The sequence below is a fragment of the Danio rerio genome, chromosome 23 (assembly GCF_049306965.1).
Source record: "Danio rerio strain Tuebingen ecotype United States chromosome 23, GRCz12tu, whole genome shotgun sequence".
Taxonomy (NCBI): Eukaryota; Metazoa; Chordata; class Actinopteri; order Cypriniformes; family Danionidae; genus Danio; species Danio rerio.
The window spans coordinates 22,438,041-22,457,369 of NC_133198.1; the positions used below are offsets into that span (position 1 = coordinate 22,438,041).

General features: G+C 41.4%; 1 protein-coding gene across 2 annotated transcripts in view; it reads right to left on the bottom strand.

The window, feature by feature from the left end:
- dnah12 (dynein, axonemal, heavy chain 12) overlaps window positions 1-19,329 on the bottom strand; it is a 52,602-nt gene that overhangs the window by 27,920 nt on the left and 5,353 nt on the right. For both annotated transcript variants that reach the window (XM_021469932.2, XM_073938802.1), the window contains exons 9-37: window positions 19,062-19,250; window positions 18,819-18,972; window positions 18,584-18,675; window positions 17,963-18,141; window positions 16,696-16,831; window positions 16,491-16,616; window positions 16,271-16,405; window positions 14,773-14,966; window positions 14,439-14,682; window positions 14,127-14,312; window positions 13,837-14,037; window positions 13,197-13,391; window positions 12,951-13,072; window positions 11,704-11,986; window positions 11,511-11,630; window positions 11,281-11,437; window positions 10,942-11,114; window positions 10,633-10,785; window positions 4,834-5,073; window positions 4,509-4,754; window positions 4,310-4,429; window positions 4,123-4,232; window positions 2,270-2,453; window positions 2,052-2,192; window positions 1,886-1,969; window positions 1,606-1,794; window positions 1,380-1,499; window positions 964-1,152; window positions 733-884 (exon numbers count right to left, since the gene is read on the bottom strand). In XM_021469932.2, the coding sequence (XP_021325607.1) occupies window positions 733-884; window positions 964-1,152; window positions 1,380-1,499; window positions 1,606-1,794; window positions 1,886-1,969; window positions 2,052-2,192; window positions 2,270-2,453; window positions 4,123-4,232; window positions 4,310-4,429; window positions 4,509-4,754; window positions 4,834-5,073; window positions 10,633-10,785; window positions 10,942-11,114; window positions 11,281-11,437; window positions 11,511-11,630; window positions 11,704-11,986; window positions 12,951-13,072; window positions 13,197-13,391; window positions 13,837-14,037; window positions 14,127-14,312; window positions 14,439-14,682; window positions 14,773-14,966; window positions 16,271-16,405; window positions 16,491-16,616; window positions 16,696-16,831; window positions 17,963-18,141; window positions 18,584-18,675; window positions 18,819-18,972; window positions 19,062-19,250 (4,814 nt within the window). The remainder of the gene's footprint in view (window positions 1-732; window positions 885-963; window positions 1,153-1,379; window positions 1,500-1,605; window positions 1,795-1,885; window positions 1,970-2,051; window positions 2,193-2,269; window positions 2,454-4,122; window positions 4,233-4,309; window positions 4,430-4,508; window positions 4,755-4,833; window positions 5,074-10,632; window positions 10,786-10,941; window positions 11,115-11,280; window positions 11,438-11,510; window positions 11,631-11,703; window positions 11,987-12,950; window positions 13,073-13,196; window positions 13,392-13,836; window positions 14,038-14,126; window positions 14,313-14,438; window positions 14,683-14,772; window positions 14,967-16,270; window positions 16,406-16,490; window positions 16,617-16,695; window positions 16,832-17,962; window positions 18,142-18,583; window positions 18,676-18,818; window positions 18,973-19,061; window positions 19,251-19,329) is intronic.

Sequence of the window (19,329 nt, forward strand, 5' to 3'; positions counted from 1 at the left end):
AAAGATATGGTTTTATGCAGTGGTTCTAAAATTTGGGGGGAATATTTTATTCAATTCAATTAAATTCATCTTTATTTCTATAGCATATTTGTAATGTATATTGTAGAGCTAAATTTCAGTTAAGTTCAGTTCAGCGTGGTTTAATTTTCACTGCTGAAAGTCTAAACACTGATGGGCAAATTAACCATTGCGCATCTCTAAGTCTCAAGTACTATGTAATATGTCTTATTTCAATGTTTCAACTGCAGAGAGTTGTCAAAAAATCCTTTTGTAAACAATTCCTCACATTGAAAAACATTTACTGAACATTTAGTTTTAAGCATGTAAAAGTTTTTTTATTTTTTTGTATGGTTTGTATGCATTTGTGTAAGTACTTTATGTGATATTGTGCGTTTTCCAGATACTTTCTTGTTTGATGAATTGAATTGAGTGTGTTTTTAAGGTGAATGTGTGTGCGTGTGTGTGTGTGTGTGTGTGTGTGTGTGTGTGTGTGTGTGTGTATATATATAATTATAATTATATATATATATATATATATATATATATATATATATATATATATATATATATATATATATATATATATATATATATATATATATATAATTTCTGTTATATTTACAGAGATTTTCATTTTTTTTCTGACCTAAGATGATCCTAATAAAGCAAAGAAATGTAAAAGGTTTGAGAGCTGCAGAATGTTTGACAAGATATTAAAAACAAATTACTCACCTCCCATATTGAATGCAGAGGTCCATTAGATAAGTGTATCGCACAGTGTCAATGGTGGGGACAATGATATCCTGTACTTTAGTATTCTTGTCTCCTAATGGTGCATTACTGATCGACTCATTCCAGTGCACCCAACGTCCTTTTCCTTTGAACTTAATTAGAAGGAAAAAAAATTATTTTCTGAAGAAATATCTTTTAAATGATCATATTACTGCACTGCTATATGCCAACCTCATAACTGTAGTCATACACAAGACCTTTCTCATCAAAGGGACATTCCCATTTTGACACAGCAGCAGGAATGGGGCAGTTTTCTGCCTTCCCTGAGATCATTTCCCTCAAAAACTTGTCAAATCGACTGCGACTGTCTGTATCACAGCAACCGCCAACAGACCAAACCAGGGCAAAGGCAAAAGCTGCCTGCAATAGGACAGAAGAAGCATTTTACACATAAACTGAAGAATGAATGTGTGTGAATGAGATGTATGGGTGTATTGGTGTTTCCCAGTATTGGGTTACGTCTGGAAGGGCATTCGCCGCATAAAACATATGACAGAGTAATTGGCAGTTCATTCCATTGTGGGAAACCCTAATAAATCAGGGACTAAGCTGAAGGACAGTGCTGCAAATTAAAAATGAACAATTACCATGATCCATGTGCGCATGTTTTTGTTTCCTGGGTCTTCATTCACAGGTCTAGTCAGCAGCATCTCAAAAAGTCGTGTGAGAGACACAACAGTATTGCTATTGCTGCTGGGAATTACCTCCTGGAACATGTAAAGCAATATACTATGAAGTACTGTATGTATTAATACCATCTAAGATCAGAAAATACTGGAGATGTGGTTAAAGTACTATACATAAAACAATTACCCGGCATTGCTTGCGCAACAAAACAAGTGTGGGAGGAAGCAGCCACTCGAAGAGTTGCTGCAGTAAAGTGGAATTGTCTTGTGCCTGAAGTGGGTCAGGAAGTGTTTTCATCCATGACAGCACCAGAGGAGTCCATCCTAGCTGAGACGGCTCCATGTAGATCATTCCACAGCGGCTTACTGTGGCAGGCTATAGCAGAAATCACAAACTGCTAGTACGCTTAATCTGAAGTGGTGCATATGTGAACAGTGCTTAATATCAAATACTGTGGTTGACTCACAGAGGCTTGTGACAGATCCATGGCCTCAAAAATCAGACTCATCTGACTGGACATCTGAATAATCTCCCCGCTCATGAGGCATAGCTAAAATGAAATAAAAGAATTAATGAATACACAAACCGATTTAAAAAGCTGAGAAGGAACACATCAAATAATGTTGATTTGCCTTTTTGTTGTCATCCAGCACAGTGTTCATACTCTCAATCCACAGAGTGTCTATGGGGCCATCAAACACCACCCATTTCCTCTCTGGGGTCTCGCTTGAGGCAAATTCTCGAAAGGTGTTTGCCACAATCCCATCAGTCCACTGATAAAAGGGACATATGCATATACAAATATACTATAGCTTTTAAAATCTGTTTGATGCAGAAATCAAACTCTCACCTCATGTGACACAGGATCAAATTGGCCAAAAAGCTGACCCATCGTGATGGATTTAGGATTGACAGTTTGGTAAATTACTTTTTCTTCTTCGTTGTAGCCCGACTCATTCATCAGGGTCAAAGTATCAGCAAGAACATGAAGTACTTTGGTTTTTCCAGCAAATGGTTCTCCGACAAGCATGAACCTATTTTTAAAGATATTTAAATTCATACTTTGTTTAGCCATACTGATTGGAAAACATGTGTCATACTTATAGAATGTTCTCGTATTATCTGATGAAAATTATGGAAGACCCTAAATAGATTTTCAGTTAGGGGGTCAAAACTTTCAAACACAAAAAAAGTTTTGTTTAAAGATTTAAAATTATGCATTTTATATATATTTTTTCTTTCAGTCAACAGACTACATACACATCCTCAGAGTAAAATTTACTCAGTTCAGAGAGTATTTGGTCCCTATTACCCAACAGGCTGGTAATAAGCAAAGCTGCTGTTCATGAAGTTGCTTAAGGATCCTCTGCTGAGATTTTGAGAGATTCAATGGATTATATTTCAGTTAATTTCATCTAAAGTTGTGACTGAAGTTGGTTATAGTTCTGTGTTTCTTTATATTAATGTCAATCATCATCTAATTTATCCTTTCATTGTTTTCTTAACTTCAAATACTATCTAAACTGAGTAAATTTTACTCAGTGGATTTTGCTGTGATACACTCACCGGCCACTTTACACCTGTCCAACTGCTCGGTAACGCAAATTTCTAATCAGCCAATAACATGGCAGCAACTCAATGCATTTAGGCATGTAGACATGGTCAAGACGATCTGCTGCTGTTTAAACCAAGCATCAGAATGGGGAGGAAAGGTGATTTAAGTGACTTTGAACGTGGCATGGTTGTTGGTGCCAGACGGGCCATACTGAGTATTTTAGAAACGTCTGATCAACTGGAATTTTCACACACATTTTTCTCCTGTCAGCTAAGGACAGGAAACTGTGGCAACAATTCACACACCCTCACCAAAATTGGGCTATAGAAGATTGGAAAAACGTTGCCTGGTCTGATGAGTCTCAATTTCTGCTGCGACATTCGAATGGTAGAGTCAGAATTTATTATCAACAACATGAACGCATGGATCCATTCTGCCTTGTATCAATGGTTCAGGCTGGTGGTGGTGTAATGGTGTGGGAGATATTTTCTTGGCACACTTTGGTCCCCTAAGTACCAATCGGGCATTGTATAACCCCCCACATCCCAGCTGTGTATTGTTGCTGACCATCTCCATCCCTTTATGACCACAGTGTACCTATCTTCTGATGGCTACTTCCAGCAGGATATCATACCCAATTATCTGAATCATCTTAGACTGGTTTCTTGAACATGTCAATGAGTTCACTATACTCTTATGGCCTCCACAGTCACCAGATCTCAATCCATTACAGCACCTTTGGGATGTGGTGGAAAGGAAGATTTACGAACATGGATGTGCAGCCAATAAATCTACAGCAACTGCGTGATGTTATCATGTAAATATGGACCAAAATCTCTGAGGAATATTTCCAGTATCTTGTTTAATCTATGCCACAAAGGATAAAGGCTGTTCTTAGGGCAAAAAGGGGTCCAACCTGGTACTAGTAAGGTGTACACAATAAAGTGGCCAGTTAGTGTACATGTAGAAGATTGACTATTATTGGTAATGATTATAATATTAATCTCTCATAAACCTTTTGCATTTGAATTGTGTTTTGTGTGTGTGTGTGTGTGTGCGTGTGTGTGTGTGTGTGTGTGTGTGTGTGGCGTACATCTTCTAAAAATAGAATTAGCTTAAGAATTACTATTCAGAAAAACTCCACTTACCCATGTCGAACAATCATCATCTCGTATGTCTGGATAATTTTGTCCAGGAAAACTTTAACAGGTTGCACATTGTGGTTTTCGCAGCACAAATGAGCACATTCCAAGAACAACTAATGTATAAAAAACAAATACGTAACTGAAATCTCTTAATGTCATTAAAACATTTAATAACATTATATCACACTACCTTATAATCCGCCACAGGTAGAGAAATTCCTGGAAAAAGGTCACTGGTAATTCCATTGAAAAGAGGGATATCATGAGAGAGAAACTTGGGCTCATTGACATCCTTGATGGAGCGGAGAAGCTATCAAGAGAATGAGGTTAATGTATCAGTTAATAGAACAAGTTAATATTCTAACTGTTCTTCCATTTCCTTCACTTACAAGTATATCCTCATTTTCATCTGGAAATTTGAGTTTGAGGTTCCCAGCAGCCACCAGCACTGCTTTAACAGCTCTCATGCCATAGTCATAGTGGAACTGAGAGGAAAGTTGCTCTGAGCACAGCCTGTAGGTCATCACAATCTTCACTGAGAGAGGCTTAGCATTGAGGAAGCCATATGAATATAAGGAGATCTCAGCAATCAGTGCATAATTGGGCACCATCATGGCTACTGTTCTAAACAAGACCTAAGTGACATTAAAAAAAACAGTTAGTCATGTCAGAGAGACAGATGTTCAAGAAACTTCAAGAATACAAAAAAATCACCTTTAGATTGTCAGGAAGTTCAGATCGGCCAGCATATCCAGGGTTCATGGTGATGGCGACAAAACAGTTGGGGTTAAGGCGCAACTCTGTGCCCTCAAAGTCAAAATACTCAAGTCTCATTTCAATGGCTCTCTGAATACACAGAATCTGCTGAGCCACCACAGACAGCACCTCCAACTCAATCCGATTGAATTCGTCAAAACAGGCCCAGGCACCAGAAGAAGCCAATCCCTTGAAGAACTAGGAAATAATATGATAGTTTGTGTAGCAGTTTTGAAAAATTAAAACAACATCAGTATTCAGTAAATGCTTTTAACATAGTCAAATCTTTGATGAAACAAAGGGGATTAAGGGCTCTATTTTGACAATCTGGGCGCAAAGTCCAAAGGGCAAAAGCATTAAAGGGCACCTATGGTGAAAAATCTACTTTTCAAGTTGTCTGGAAAGACATGTGTATAAATATATTGTATAGACCATCATATTGGGGTGATAAAAACACACCCAGTCCTTTTTTTTCAATTTAACAACATAAAAACGGGGGACCAAATAGAGCTGTTTTAAGATCGACCGCAACTTTATGTAGGAGTGCGGTCCCCCCGCCCACCAATATTGATTGACAGGCGCGTGTCACCATATCCTCAGTTTGTCGTTTCATGTACGACATTTTCAGCGTGTGAGTCAAAGTGGTGTCACTAGAGGAACACCCTTGCTCTATTTTTAGATGTAATGCTCATTGGGCTCAACACAAGATCAGCATTCGGTAGGTTTGCAAACGTGTAGTTTTCATTGCGTCTACCTTAAACTTCAGCCGTTTGCATTTCTCGAGGTCACAGAAGCTCCCTGTGAGTGTGATCTTAACTAGGTGCAGCTGTAAAGTGCGAGCGCCTTTGCCTCACATGAGTGTCGCTTTGTTGCTGTGTGTGCGCGCGAATGAGAGAGAGAGACCTTTGTGCTGCTGTCTGTGTGTGTGTGAGTGTGAGAGAGAGAGAGAGAGAGAGAGAGAGAGAAAGAGCGTGCTTATGTGTGTGTGTTTATACAGACAGCTTGTTATAGGCTGTCTAGACTCCGTATAGCTGGGTGGTTTTCGGTTTTGTTCTCCCCCCGCTCGTTAGCGGGAACGGGTGCGGCGGGTAGTGGGACAACAAATGCTGAATATAAGTGGGAGCGGTTGGATTCGGGCAAGAACCTGGCGGGATTCAATATTTAGTCCCGCGCAGATCTCTACCACAGAGTGTCATCTGAACATGCGAATGTCTGTGTTTGGTGTGCCATGTCGCGGCTCATCGCGGGTCATCCGGTGCCTCAGTCAAAGTTATTTCAGTGTGCGTGGTTATTAGTCTGTGTACAAGCTCGGCACTTTAAACTAGCACACAGTTTGCTGAGAAACTATACAAAGACACAAATGATTGTGTACTCTGCTTGGTCTGTGGCCGAGGCGTACATGTACGGCTAAATGCTGCTCCTCTCATGCAGCGTCTCTGTCTGCCTGTTTGCTGCCAAACACAGAGCGGGCGAGCTCTTTGCTCCGCCCCCTTGATATGTTGGGCGGGAATTTGAAACTAATTTTCATGTGAAGCTACACGCCCCTAAAACAGCAAACTGTGTACACAAAATAACACTTTTAACACATTATAATAAAAACATCTGAACTGTGTGTTGAACTGAACCTAAACTGGCACACTCAGAAGAACCTTAATGCTAATAATAAATCATAAAAAAGGGGTAAACTATGTGACCTTTAAGGGTGTGTCAGAATCCACTTTTGCTATTTTAAGGACGGAAAAATCCGCTTTGCACCCCAGCAACCTCCTTGCTGTGAGGCGACAGCACTACCTACTGCGCCACTGCCTCGCCCAGACTTTAGACCTGCTTTGAGCTGGTCTATTGTGCACTCTATTTTAGTTAATCAAAATAGCAATGTGCCAGCAATGCGCCTTCATACGGCTCCTTTTCTACACCAGAAAGCCTATGGGCGCTGTCACGTTAGCAAGATCAAACAGGAACAAAAAGTTGCGGATCCAAGTGCAGTTTTAATTAAAATGTGCATCAAACAGAAAAACAAGGTGTTCCAAGTGCAAAGTACAAATAAACAATAAAACAAGAAACACAAAACAGAGACAGGGCTCAGGAATCAGAAACTCTAAACTTACAGGCACACGGAGACAAGATGGACAAACGACGCAGTGACAAACAGAGGTGAAATGGTTGTATAAATAGTCCAGGAAATTAACAGGAAACAGGAACAGCTGTGAGCCAATCAGTGTACGTGGACCGGGTGTAATGCGCATGGTATGTATGAACTTGTAGTCTTTTGGGCGCTGTAGTCAATTCTCAAAGTCTGTGAACTACAGCGCCCTCCGGTGGTCACTGACCATCATGACAGTACCCCCTCTTTAAAGAGCGGCTACCAGACGCTCCCAGAACAGTCCAGGGACGGGGGGGGGGGAGGGGGGGGGGGTGTTGTTAAGCGGAGCAGGAACAAGGGGAGGGATGGGAGGGTCAGACCAGGGTAGGTCCATGGGTCAGGCGCCCCAGCAGGAAGCCAGGGTGCAGCCGGAGAATCAGTCCCAAACAGTGGGAAGGACCACCAGGGAGGGGCGGGAGGGATGACCCATGGATGATCCCGCAGGAGACACAAGGCAGGAGGTTTTAGGAGAGCCGGCTGGAGAGGCAACTGAACTGGAGCAGGCAGAACTGGAGGTAGCTGGACTGGAGCCGACGGGACTGGAGGCAGCTGGACTGGAGCCGGCGGGACTGGAGGCAGCTGGACTGGAGCCGGCGGGACTGGAGGCAGCTGGACTGGAGCCGGCGGGACTGGAGGCAGCTGGACTGGAGCCGGCGGGACTGGAGGCAGCTGGACTGGAGCCGGCGGGACTGGAGGCAGCTGGACTGGAGCCGGCGGGACTGGAGGCAGCTGGACTTGAGCCGGCGGGACTGGAGGCAGCTGGACTGGAGCCGGCGGGACTGGAGGCAGCTGGACTGGAGTCGGCAGAGCAGGGAGCCAGAGCGAGGTCGGCAAATCAAGGAGCCGGACTGGAACAGGCAGGGCATGGAGCCGGACTGGGGTCGGCAGGGTAAGACGCCTGGGAGGTGCCGGCAGGGCAAGACGTCTGGATGGCATTGGTAATGCCAGGAGCCGGGCTGTGACCGGCAGGGCAAGGAGCCGGGCTGGGACCGGCAGGGCAAGGAGCCGGGCTGGGGCCGGCAGGGCAAGGAGCCGGCGGGACTGGAGGCAGCTGGACTGGAGTCGGCAGAGCAGGGAGCCAGAGCGAGGTCGGCAAATCAAGGAGCCGGACTGGAACAGGCAGGGCATGGAGCCGGACTGGGGTCGGCAGGGTAAGACGCCTGGGAGGTGCCGGCAGGGCAAGACGTCTGGATGGCATTGGTAATGCCAGGAGCCGGGCTGTGACCGGCAGGGCAAGGAGCCGGGCTGGGACCGGCAGGGCAAGGAGCCGGGCTGGGGCCGGCAGGGCAAGGAGCCGGGCTGGGGCCGGCAGGGCAAGGAGCCGGGCTGGGGCCGGCAGGGCAAGGAGCCGGGCTGGGGCCGGCAGGGCAAGGAGCCGGGCTGGGGCCGGCAGGGCAAGGAGCCGGGCTGGGGCCGGCAGGGCTAGACGTCTGGTTGATGCCGGCAGGGTAAGGAGCCGGACTGGGGCCGGCAGGGCAAGGAGCCGGACTGGGACCGGCACTGAGCTGCGCTCAGGGGCTGGAGCCGACACTGGCGGGCGCTCTGGGGCTGGAGCCGACACTGGCGGGCGCTCTGGGGCTGGAGCCGACACTGGCGGGCGCTCTGGGGCTGGAGCCGACACTGGCGGGCGCTCTGGGGCTGGAGCCGACACTGGCGGGCGCTCTGGGGCTGGAGCCGACACTGGCGGGCGCTCTGGGGCTGGAGCCGACACTGGCGGGCGCTCTGGGGCTGGAGCCGACACTGGCGGGCGCTCTGGGGCTGGAGCCGACACTGGCGGGCGCTCTGGGGCTGGAGCCGACACTGGCGGGCGCTCTGGGGCTGGAGCCGACACTGGCGGGCGCTCTGGGGCTGGAGCCGACACTGGCGGGCGCTCTGGGGCTGGAGCCGACACTGGCGGGCGCTCTGGGGCTGGAGCCGACACTGGCGGGCGCTCTGGGGCTGGAGCCGACACTGGCGGGCGCTCTGGGGCTGGAGCCGACACTGGCGGGCGCTCTGGGGCTGGAGCCGACACTGGCGGGTGCTCTGGGGCTGGAGCCGACACTGGTGGACTTTCTGGGGCGTGAGCAGTCCTGTTCCTACGCCTCCTCCGTCTGGTGGTTTGAGAAGGGAGAGCATAGTTAACAGGTGACGGAGCTTGCTCTGGAGCTGGAGCCGACACTGGCGGGCATTGTGGGACTGGAGCAGACACTGGGGTTCCACACAGTTCAAGCAGGCTCTCCAGAGGCTCAGAAAAAGGTGATCTTCGGACAGCCCGACGCAGATAAGGACGCAACTCCAACCCAGCCTCTCTCCTCCTTCCCATAGATACATCAGCCGGCCCTGAAAATATCCCTCTCTGTTGCCCTACACTCAGACCGCCCTCCTGAGGGTTCTCCTCCTTCAGGGCAACAGAGAGAGGGGAGCCGGAGATTAATAAGGCCACCTCAATAAAACGATAAAGGTTCCAGTCGTCCTCGTATGGTGGCATGAGGGAACGAACTGGTTCCAAAAGTCCTCCCCGGAAAAACATCATCAGCAAAAGATCACTGTGAGAGCTCTTCGGGGCTAGCTCCAAAAACTCCTTTATATAACGCTCTATTGAGCGGTTACCTTGTTTTAACAGCATGATGCTATTGTCTGCTGGATCCATAATGTGCCTGCGTCGTTCTGTCACGTTAGCAAGATCAAACAGGAACAAAAAGTTGCGGATCCAAGTGCAGTTTTAATTAAAATGTGCATCAAACAGAAAAACAAGGTGTTCCAAGTGCAAAGTACAAATAAACAATAAAAAAAGAAACACAAAACAGAGACAGGGCTCAGGAATCAGAAACTCTAAACTTACAGGCACACGGAGACAAGATGGACAAACGACGCAGTGACAAACAGAGGTGAAATGGTTGTATAAATAGTCCAGGAAATTAACAGGAAACAGGAACAGCTGTGAGCCAATCAGTGTACGTGGACCGGGTGTAATGCGCATGGTATGTATGAACTTGTAGTCTTTTGGGCGCTGTAGTCAATTCTCAAAGTCTGTGAACTACAGCGCCCTCCGGTGGTCACTGACCATCATGACAGGCGCACATATGAGCGCAATTGCATTTGCTATTTAAACAGCGTGGTGCCAAACGTCAAAATGACTCTTGCGTCGAGCTGAAACTAGCAAACAACAATTGCGTCGTGCCTTGCACCGCATTGCGCCAGGTGTTTGATAGGGCCCTACGTGTCTGTATAAACCAAATTAAATTGACTAAACTGGAATAATACCTAGTAATAAAACTTATCTGACTAAATGAGTTGTTAAAGAAAGCCTACAGACTATTATGAAGGACTGGGACAGTCTTAGGATCTTGTCATCATTATATAATAATGTTTGCAAAGGTAGTTCTAACAGTTTTTTACTTCTAATTAAAAATGAAAAAAATAACTACTACACCATTAGTATATTGGGTTATTAAATCACATTCATTCTCTAGTAATTGATGTTTACATGAGTGCAAACATAACCAATACATTTGTGGCTGTACTTAATGACCACTAATAACAAAAGTCTCTGAATAATACAGTTACACGGCTTCTGGGTAGTTTTAGATCTGTGCTGAAGAACTGAATTCCAGTTTGAAAATAAAAACTCTCACCTTCCCCATGGCCAGGTAATCAAGACCATCTGAGCAGTTAAACACCACACACTGCACTGCAAGGGCTTTGGCCAGATCTTTGGTGGTCTCGGTTTTGCCTGTGCCTGCAGGCCCCTCAGGAGCTCCACCCAAGTTTAAGTAAAATGCTCCAATCTTTGTAACAGAACAATAAGTCAGATTTTAGAAATCATTCAATTTCAAAACAATGACATGATTAGTTTCAGACTTACATACTAAATTGCCACAGCTGAATGTTTTCTGTATACTAGTAAGTTGAAAATAATAGTATAAAATATATTTTTAATTTACCAGAGTTCGGTAGCATCTGTCTGTTAGCGGCGTGATGACCAGGCGAGGGGAGTTTCCAAGGTACTCATAAGCATACTTGACATCGCAGTTTATAATGCGGACACGGACATTGTCATTCGCCCAATAGTAACGTAGCTGTGCAAGCCACTGGAAATCTGTCTCACTAGAAACTCCTGAAAAGGACATTAAAAGTTAAAAACAAAAACAGTTAGGACGACTTCAAATAATTGCATTGAAGATCCATTGTCAACATAAGCTTATTTACAATGTTAAAGAATAACTGCTTTCCACAACATGAAATATAAATGCTACCATGCAAATTATATTGAACTAGATAACCTTTTTCAATCAACTCCAGGATCACATCTCTGGCATGCACATCAATGGTCACCAGGGCTCCCAGAGTGGTGCGCGTCTGCTTGGGCAGCTTCCCCCTGACCAGCTCCACAATATCATTCAGCTGATTCTGCAACTGCTCATAGTATTTCTTAAGACCCTATGAAACAACTCAGATCAATAAATAACTGTAGACACACAGAGAACAGAGACATTCATAGTGATTTCCTTACATTAGCACTACTTCTGATGGCCTCATGCACCTCCACCGTCCAGTACATCTGAGAAGCACAGAGGACCACCTGCCCAGGCCACTCACGTACCCACTGACTCCTTTTAGTCTCCGGATAAGCCTGAATACATTACATCAGAGTAAAAAAAATTGAATGAAATATGGTAAAAACATCAATTTGTGCAAAGGCTTACCAGCCTGGAGCGATTGATCACATCTCTGATGCTTCTCAGCATTATGTCCTCCACCTGCACCAGCCACTTCTCCACAGCTCCTCGTGCTTCAGAAGTTGAGATGAGCTGGATGAACTCCACACGCTCACCCTCGCTGCTGTACATGGCTTGGATGTCCAGATTGGGCAGGAAGTCCAGTTTGGCAATGCCCTCAAAGCATTTCTTCAAGTGTGGCTGCACTCGCGTGGGATCTTTGGTTTCTGAGAGAATCTCCAGCATCTCGTCATTTGATAGGAAAAAGAATCTGTGTGAAAAAATCATGATATAAATGATGTAGGTTGATTTTAATGTTTAAACTTGTTGTTAACAAAGCATTAAAAAGCTTGACTTAGAAAGATGGCTTTGGGAAATAAGTGAAATAAGTAAGTTTGAAACATTATTAAAAATAATAATAATAAAAAATAAATTAATTGTAATTTATTTAACAAAAACACTTCAAAAACATATAAAGCAATATAAAGCATTTAAAATTTTAAATATTGGCTAAATATTCTCAGACAGTGTTGTTTGTTTGTTCTGTTGTACTTGAAACACCTTAGAATAAAACAAATAAAAAGTAGATAAAAAATACATAAAGGCAAAAACTCTAAAGATAATAACAGCAATAACAAAACCAACAAAATAAAATAAAGTGAATTCAAAGTTTCAATTTAAACTGTGAATATTGTGTTTTATAAATAATTAATTGAATTACATTTTAAGAATGTAGCAAGAGTGTAGCTTCAGAAATGTAATGACATCTTTAAACCTACCTAGGCAAAACTTCTGTCTGCCATTAATAAAAAAAAGACTTGCTAATGTGTCCAGCATTGGTGAGTTTGAAATCACATACTGTCTGTTTACTACATTTGACTTACTGTACAACGGGTATAACATTTCTTCCATGTGGTATTAATATGGTATGAAATTTGGATGAATTATCTACAATGTGTTTATTTTCATATGACCTATTGGGGTCAGTTTTGTCACTTCTATTCCACTCATCAAAACTCTCAAAAAAAATTCCATTATATGTACAACTCATACATATATGTGTAAGACTATAAATTTGGATACACTCACATAATGTTTCTAACATACTAAATAGTGGAGAAATATGCAATTTTAAACACAACACGTTAAATCTTTCAGAAAATTCTATCTATAATGGCTTATTGTAACATTGTAAAAAAGAAAACTTTTGCCTGAAACATCTTTAAATATAATACCTTGGAAAGAACAATCTTTTCTTTTCAAGGTATGCATTCAGGCCCTTCATAATGTTCTCAAGGAGATTGTAGGACTCTTGCAGTTTCTCAAACAAGCCAGGAAGAGAGGTTGCAGCTAAAATCTGAGCAGATGGAAAGACAATTAGCCTTTCAAACACACACACACACACACACACACACACACACACACACACGCACACATATATATATATATATTAATCAAACATGTTTAATATGTTACATCACCTTTGGGTCCTTCACACAGTTTGCCATGACCTCTCTCCAATGCTTGTTTACAATCTGGAAGAGACGGCCCTCCTCAGGCATCTGCTTCATTATATCCTCTGAGCTAAAGATGGGCTCCAGATAGAGCCACTGATGTTGCACCTTTAGCCATTCATCTATAGTGTCCTGAATACCAATCAAACGCTCCTCCCAGACCTGGCGTGAACAAAATAAAAATCTAAATTAATTAAAAAATATATATTACTCTGACAATTGACAGTTTTCCAAACTAGAATTGAGATTTTGACATGTTTTTCCTCAAACATTTGAGTTCCTTCTGCAAAAACATGCAAAAAAATAATAATAAAAAATAAAATAGGTGAATCAATAGAAATGTTGTAGCCTTTACATAGACACAAAGTTTGTGCATCAAGCTTAAAGTGGGTTTTTATTTCATTTTAGTAACCTTTATTTTTGAATCTAAATGTTTTAATGAATGCATATTTTACCTTTATACTGTATATTTGCTAAAGAAACACATTTATTTTGTTTATTTAGAAATTCGCATTGGATGGATTTTTTAAGAAAACTAAAATACATTTTTGAATAATAAATGACTTATTTTTGTGACTACAATATGCCTATCGCTCATTAATCTCACCTTGATTTCTGTTTCAAAAGGCTTGATGAAAGGAGAGCCTCTCATGGTTTGGGTTTTCACAATCTGGTCATCCAGCATGGTCTGAATCTCATCCACAGAGGACAGGATGGACACACCGGTGTCCCTGTATGGATGATAATGAAATGAAACCGTATCCCAAGCCTCCACCATAGTCTGCATGGCCCTCTCCAGACCAAATTCCTGCAAGTAAAGTTGAAAATAAAAAGTGAGCTGTTTTTCCTTTAATTGCATTTAATAGCTTAACTGCAGTGGATTGACAGCATTATTACTTTGCTGGCTCCTGCACTGATGCCCTCGAAAAGTTCCAGGTACGGAGTGAGATTCTGTTTGAGGATTTTGCGCAGAGTGCTGCCAGAATCAGGCGTCAAGTCCTGACCTGCAATTTCTGACATTTGCTCCCAGTGCCGTGGTCTAATGCCAGGATTACACAATATGGACACCAGTGGAATGTACTCCTGAGAATATAAATCATTATTTTAATGGGACGATTCATCCTAAAACTGAAATGTTTATGATTTGTTTTCATGTAATTCCCTGAGGGGGAGTAAATGTTGTTGAATTTTGTGAATTAAAAAAACTACCTTGAATTCTTTAACCTGCTTCACAACACTGGAACAAATGAGAATGGTGGCACTCTCCTTTTTGTCATCTTCCTGATCCTCCTTGGTCTTCTTCTTTAGTCCTGCTGTTTTCTCCTTCTTTAGCTCTGCCTTCTTCTGTTTCTGCTGGAAGAACTTCAGCATCTTGTACATCTCTCTAACATACTCCTCAACCTCCAGCTCTATACTCTCACCGTTCAAATCCAAGAAAGAGCCGTCCATCCATCTATGGAGCAAGATATCATTCTTTGTCAAATAAATCAAGATTTTTGAGAAAAATAAAAATAAATAATAAAGATATAAGGTCTCTACAAACTTCTTTCTTGTACGTTGCCATTTCAGAACCAAGGTGAAGAGCTTCTGATAAGGCTCAATGCTTTCCTTGATCACCTCCACCTCTGGGTATGAGGTTTTCTCCCATTGGTACAGGGCTTCTTCTTTGTTGATAAAGTCTATTGATTCTTCAATATCCTGAAGTCTTTTCAGAACTGTTCTCACATCAGCGGCATACTAGATAAAAAAAAAGAAAAAAAAAGAGAGAACCACATTATAAAAAAGAAAATAATCACATTATAAATCATCACAAAGTGTCTTTGTGAAATCCAATAATCTGGATCGAATAAATATTTTAGCCATACCTTTCTATCATTTGCAAGTCCTACCAGCTATTTATTTACTTATTTCATAAAACAAAAAGAAGACTTGAACCAAAAATTTACAGTGATTTATTATGACAAGTTTCAAAAATTATTTAAAAAATGCAGGTATTCTGCCTGACAGATATCTATTTAATAAATGGTCTGGCTATTTAACACTAAAACTCTCTGTTGTATAGATTTTTTTTCTTTGTTTACAAAAATGCTCTGACATTCGAAAACTGCTAACACTTTTAATTCTTCTTTCTTTTCTATCTTGAAGAAACAAAAATAATCTTTTACTTTCTAATACTAGAATTCTCTTACCTACAGTTGAAGTCAGAATTATTAGCCCCCGTTTACTTTTTTCCCAATTTCTGTTTAACGAAGAGAAGATTTATTCAACACATTTCTAAACATTCATTTTTGTCAGCTAAGTCCCTTCAATAATCCGGAGTCGGCACAGCGGAATAGACCGCCAACTTATCCAGCACATTTTTACGCAGCGGATGCCCTTTCAGCTGCAACCCATCCCCGGGAAACATCCACGTACACATTCACACACACACTCCTACACTACTGCAATTTAGCCTACCAAATTCACCTGTATCGCATGTCTTTGTAATGTGGGGCAAACCGCAGCACCTGGAGGAAACCCACGCGAACACAGGGAGACCATGCAAACTCCACACAGAAGCACCAACTGAACTGAGGATCAAACCAGCGACCTTCTTGCTGTGAGGCGACAGCACTACCTACTGCGCCACTACGTCGCCCATTTCTAAACATAATAGTTTCAATAACTTACTTCTAATAACTGATTTCTTTTATCTCTGTCATGGTGACAGTTAACTATATTTTACTAGATATTTTTCAAGACACTTCTATACAGCTTAAATTCAATTCAAAGGGTGGGTGATTAATTCTGACTTCAACTGTATATACTTTGTGTACTGCATTAGACTAACTGGGATTTGTCGCAGTGTTTACATGTTCTTTTGTTGCTTTGATTATGTCTGTTGTCCTCATTTGTAAGTTGCTCTAGATAAAAGAATCTGCCTAATAATTAAACGTAAATGTAGTGTACGCAAATGACTATGAAAATAATATGGAATCGACATTACTGATGATTTGTATGCCAAATGAAAATTTAACTGGAAGATTTTAGTTGTAATGTACCTGTTGAATCATATCGAGTTCAGAGCACTCAGCAAATTCCTCCATCCTGCGGCCTACTTTGTCGAGTTCCAGCAGCAGCTTTTCTCTTCGACCAGAAAGATCATTTTGACCCTTTAGCTTGGCTTCATCCATCACCTATTGCAACAGAGTGTGTAAGTGCTCTTAAATTAGGTCTTATTGAAAATTCAACGCTACATATCTTTGTAAAAAAAAACATCACCTCATCACTTTGATCGAAGATCGGGTTTATGTTTTGTGGCCAGAGCAGTACTGTGGTGTTCAGATCAAGGTGCTCCTCATTAAAAATATGGACATCCATCAAATAATTCATCCTTTGTTGTGCTTCCTAGAAAAAGTCGGTTTGAAAGTTACAAATCTGAACTGTTATTCGCAATGTAAAAAGTAGCCAGCTGTGAAATGCTTACCATTATCCTATTGTTGAGCTCCTCTATTCCTTTGGTTTTCACCTGATTAATGTAAGTAATCATTTCCATCATTTCCTCTGTCGTTTCAGGGACTTTCAAAGCTCTGTCTCTGATGGCCTCAAACTCTTCACAAATCCTAAAAAACAAAAACACGCCATCGCTAAGCTGCACATAAAGTATTTACACCACAGATTTAACAGGAAATTATACTTCACCTGAAAATGTCACAATTGTTTTGGAAGATTTAAAGGTAAATAGACGATGGCAGATAATTAATTTTGAGGAAGTGTGAGAATGTAGGAAGGTAAGTGTCCAGAAATATTTAGATTTTGGCAAGGGGTAAAAGCTGAGATTATGAAAATTCGCCATACAGACTTGGATTTTATTCCCTTTTTTACATGTAATACATGTAATAAAAGCCAGAGTAATAATAGTTGATTGGATGAAACCACAACCTCCAACAATGGCCCAGTGGATACAAATCTTGAATCTATTTACAGAATGATTTATGACTGACCAACTTTAACTGAAATAAGACATTTTATACAAAGATAGTCATCTGTTACTATGTATTTTTACACATTGAGCCCTATCATACACCCAGCACAATAAGGCGTAAGACCTGTTTGGCATGAATTGTTGCTATTTTCAGACCAGCGCAACTCTAATTTTCACGTTTTGCGCCAAATTTTTTTAAATAGCAAATCCATTTCACATAACACTCATGGATGTTCTGGTCTAAAAAGGAGGTGCGATAAGGCGCATTATTGGCATGTTGCTATTTTGAGGAACTGAAATAGACTGTGCCACTGACCAATTGAACGCTGGTCTTATGTCCAGTACAGATCATGTTAGTTATATGCTTATGCGGGTCCAAAATGCGAACACATTGCTTAATACACACAGGATGTGCAGCAATACACAAATATCTTTACATATGAAAAATGTAATATATAGGACATATTTTCTACATAAATATAAAAACCACTACCGCTACTTTAGACTTTGCACGTAGATCATTAAAATAGAGCCCATTGACTTATTCCGAATGGTAGTATTTGAAAATGCAGTACAAGTCCCATTTTCTTTCTTTCTTTTATCTTTTACCTATTAATATTATTATTTTCCTTTTTATTTAAGTCAATGCTGCTGCCAAAGAATGTTTGTATAAAAAATGCAATACATAAATACATTTTTAAAAAGAATGTTCATTTTGGGGTGAACTATAACTAAGAAATTGGCGAAACAACTGTAGAACAGATCTTACTGAAGACTGCATTGATGGTGAGAGCTGACAAGTTTCCCCACGATGATTTTGGAAAGGGCGTTCGCTTTCTTTGCAAGACCTTGCTTGAGCTCCTCACAGTCCAGTCGCACCATGTCAAAATGGATCAAAGAGGGAAGGCTGGAGATCTCTTTTGACAATGCCCGAAACCATTCTACTTGCTGACGTGCAGTCATTTAAAATACAACACAGACATGTAATGTTAAACAGATTCTAACTAAAATACATTATAGTTCAAAAGGTTTTAGTTAATATTTTTAAAAATGAAACTAATACATAATAAGAATTTTACTTTGTCATTATATTTTAAATAAATGTGGTTCTTTGAACTTTTTTATGCAGACGAAAAGAATGTTTTCTAGAAAAAAAATTAAAGCTTCAACACTGATTTTAACATCGACAATAATAAATGTTCCCTAAACACCAAATCAGTGTATTATAATGATTTCCGAAGGAACATGTGACTCTAAATGACTGAATTAATTCATAAAATGTATCAATCAATTAATATATTACTGCTTTTTACTGTATTTTTGATTAACTGAAGCTTTGGTCACCAAAACAGATAACAGTTTTAATATCTTGAATAAAATCTAAGCAGACCTTTGTGTGCTCATCAAAAGAATGCTCTTCTTCCATTAATTTGTCCACTTGAGCCTGTGCCGTCCCATTGACTAACCAGTCATACCTGTCAACTGAATAACATCCATGAAAAAAGTTTTGTATATGAATTAGAAGAATAACAGATTCAGGAAACACATTGGTATTCTACAGTGTGTGGTATCAGTGAATTGCAATGTGGCTGCTGAGGTATTGCCAGGATGTTTTGCTTCCTCACCATAGCTCTGGAAGTGTTTGGCAGGTCCTTCTAAGTTCATCCTTACAGCATTCCTAAGAGTGGTCTGAGCCCATACCTGAACATGATCTGAGAGTTTGGCATCTATTACAGAAATGCTGCCCTCTGCAAGCCATGACTGGATCGTCTGCACTTTCTGTGGATTTAGGCAGGATTTATTACATCAAAAACATAAGATCTTAATAGTCAAATAGCAATTCAAAATAACTAAGTGCAACTCCCAACCTGCATAGTATTGCTAATCAGGTTAGCAATTTCAAGCACAGCCAGCTCTAGATCATGAAAATTAGGATAAAAGTCCATCTTCTCATCATCAAATATCAAGTCCATCTTGAACAGAGGGAGTTTGTTGATGTTAAGAGGATCGAACAAGCTCACAAATGCTGTCACGCTTTTTTCAACTAGAGCCTTCAGCTGAAAGAAAACAAGGGGTGAACAAAATCGACAACAAATACACCAATTAAAATGCTAGCAGATATTAAACTGCATAAAA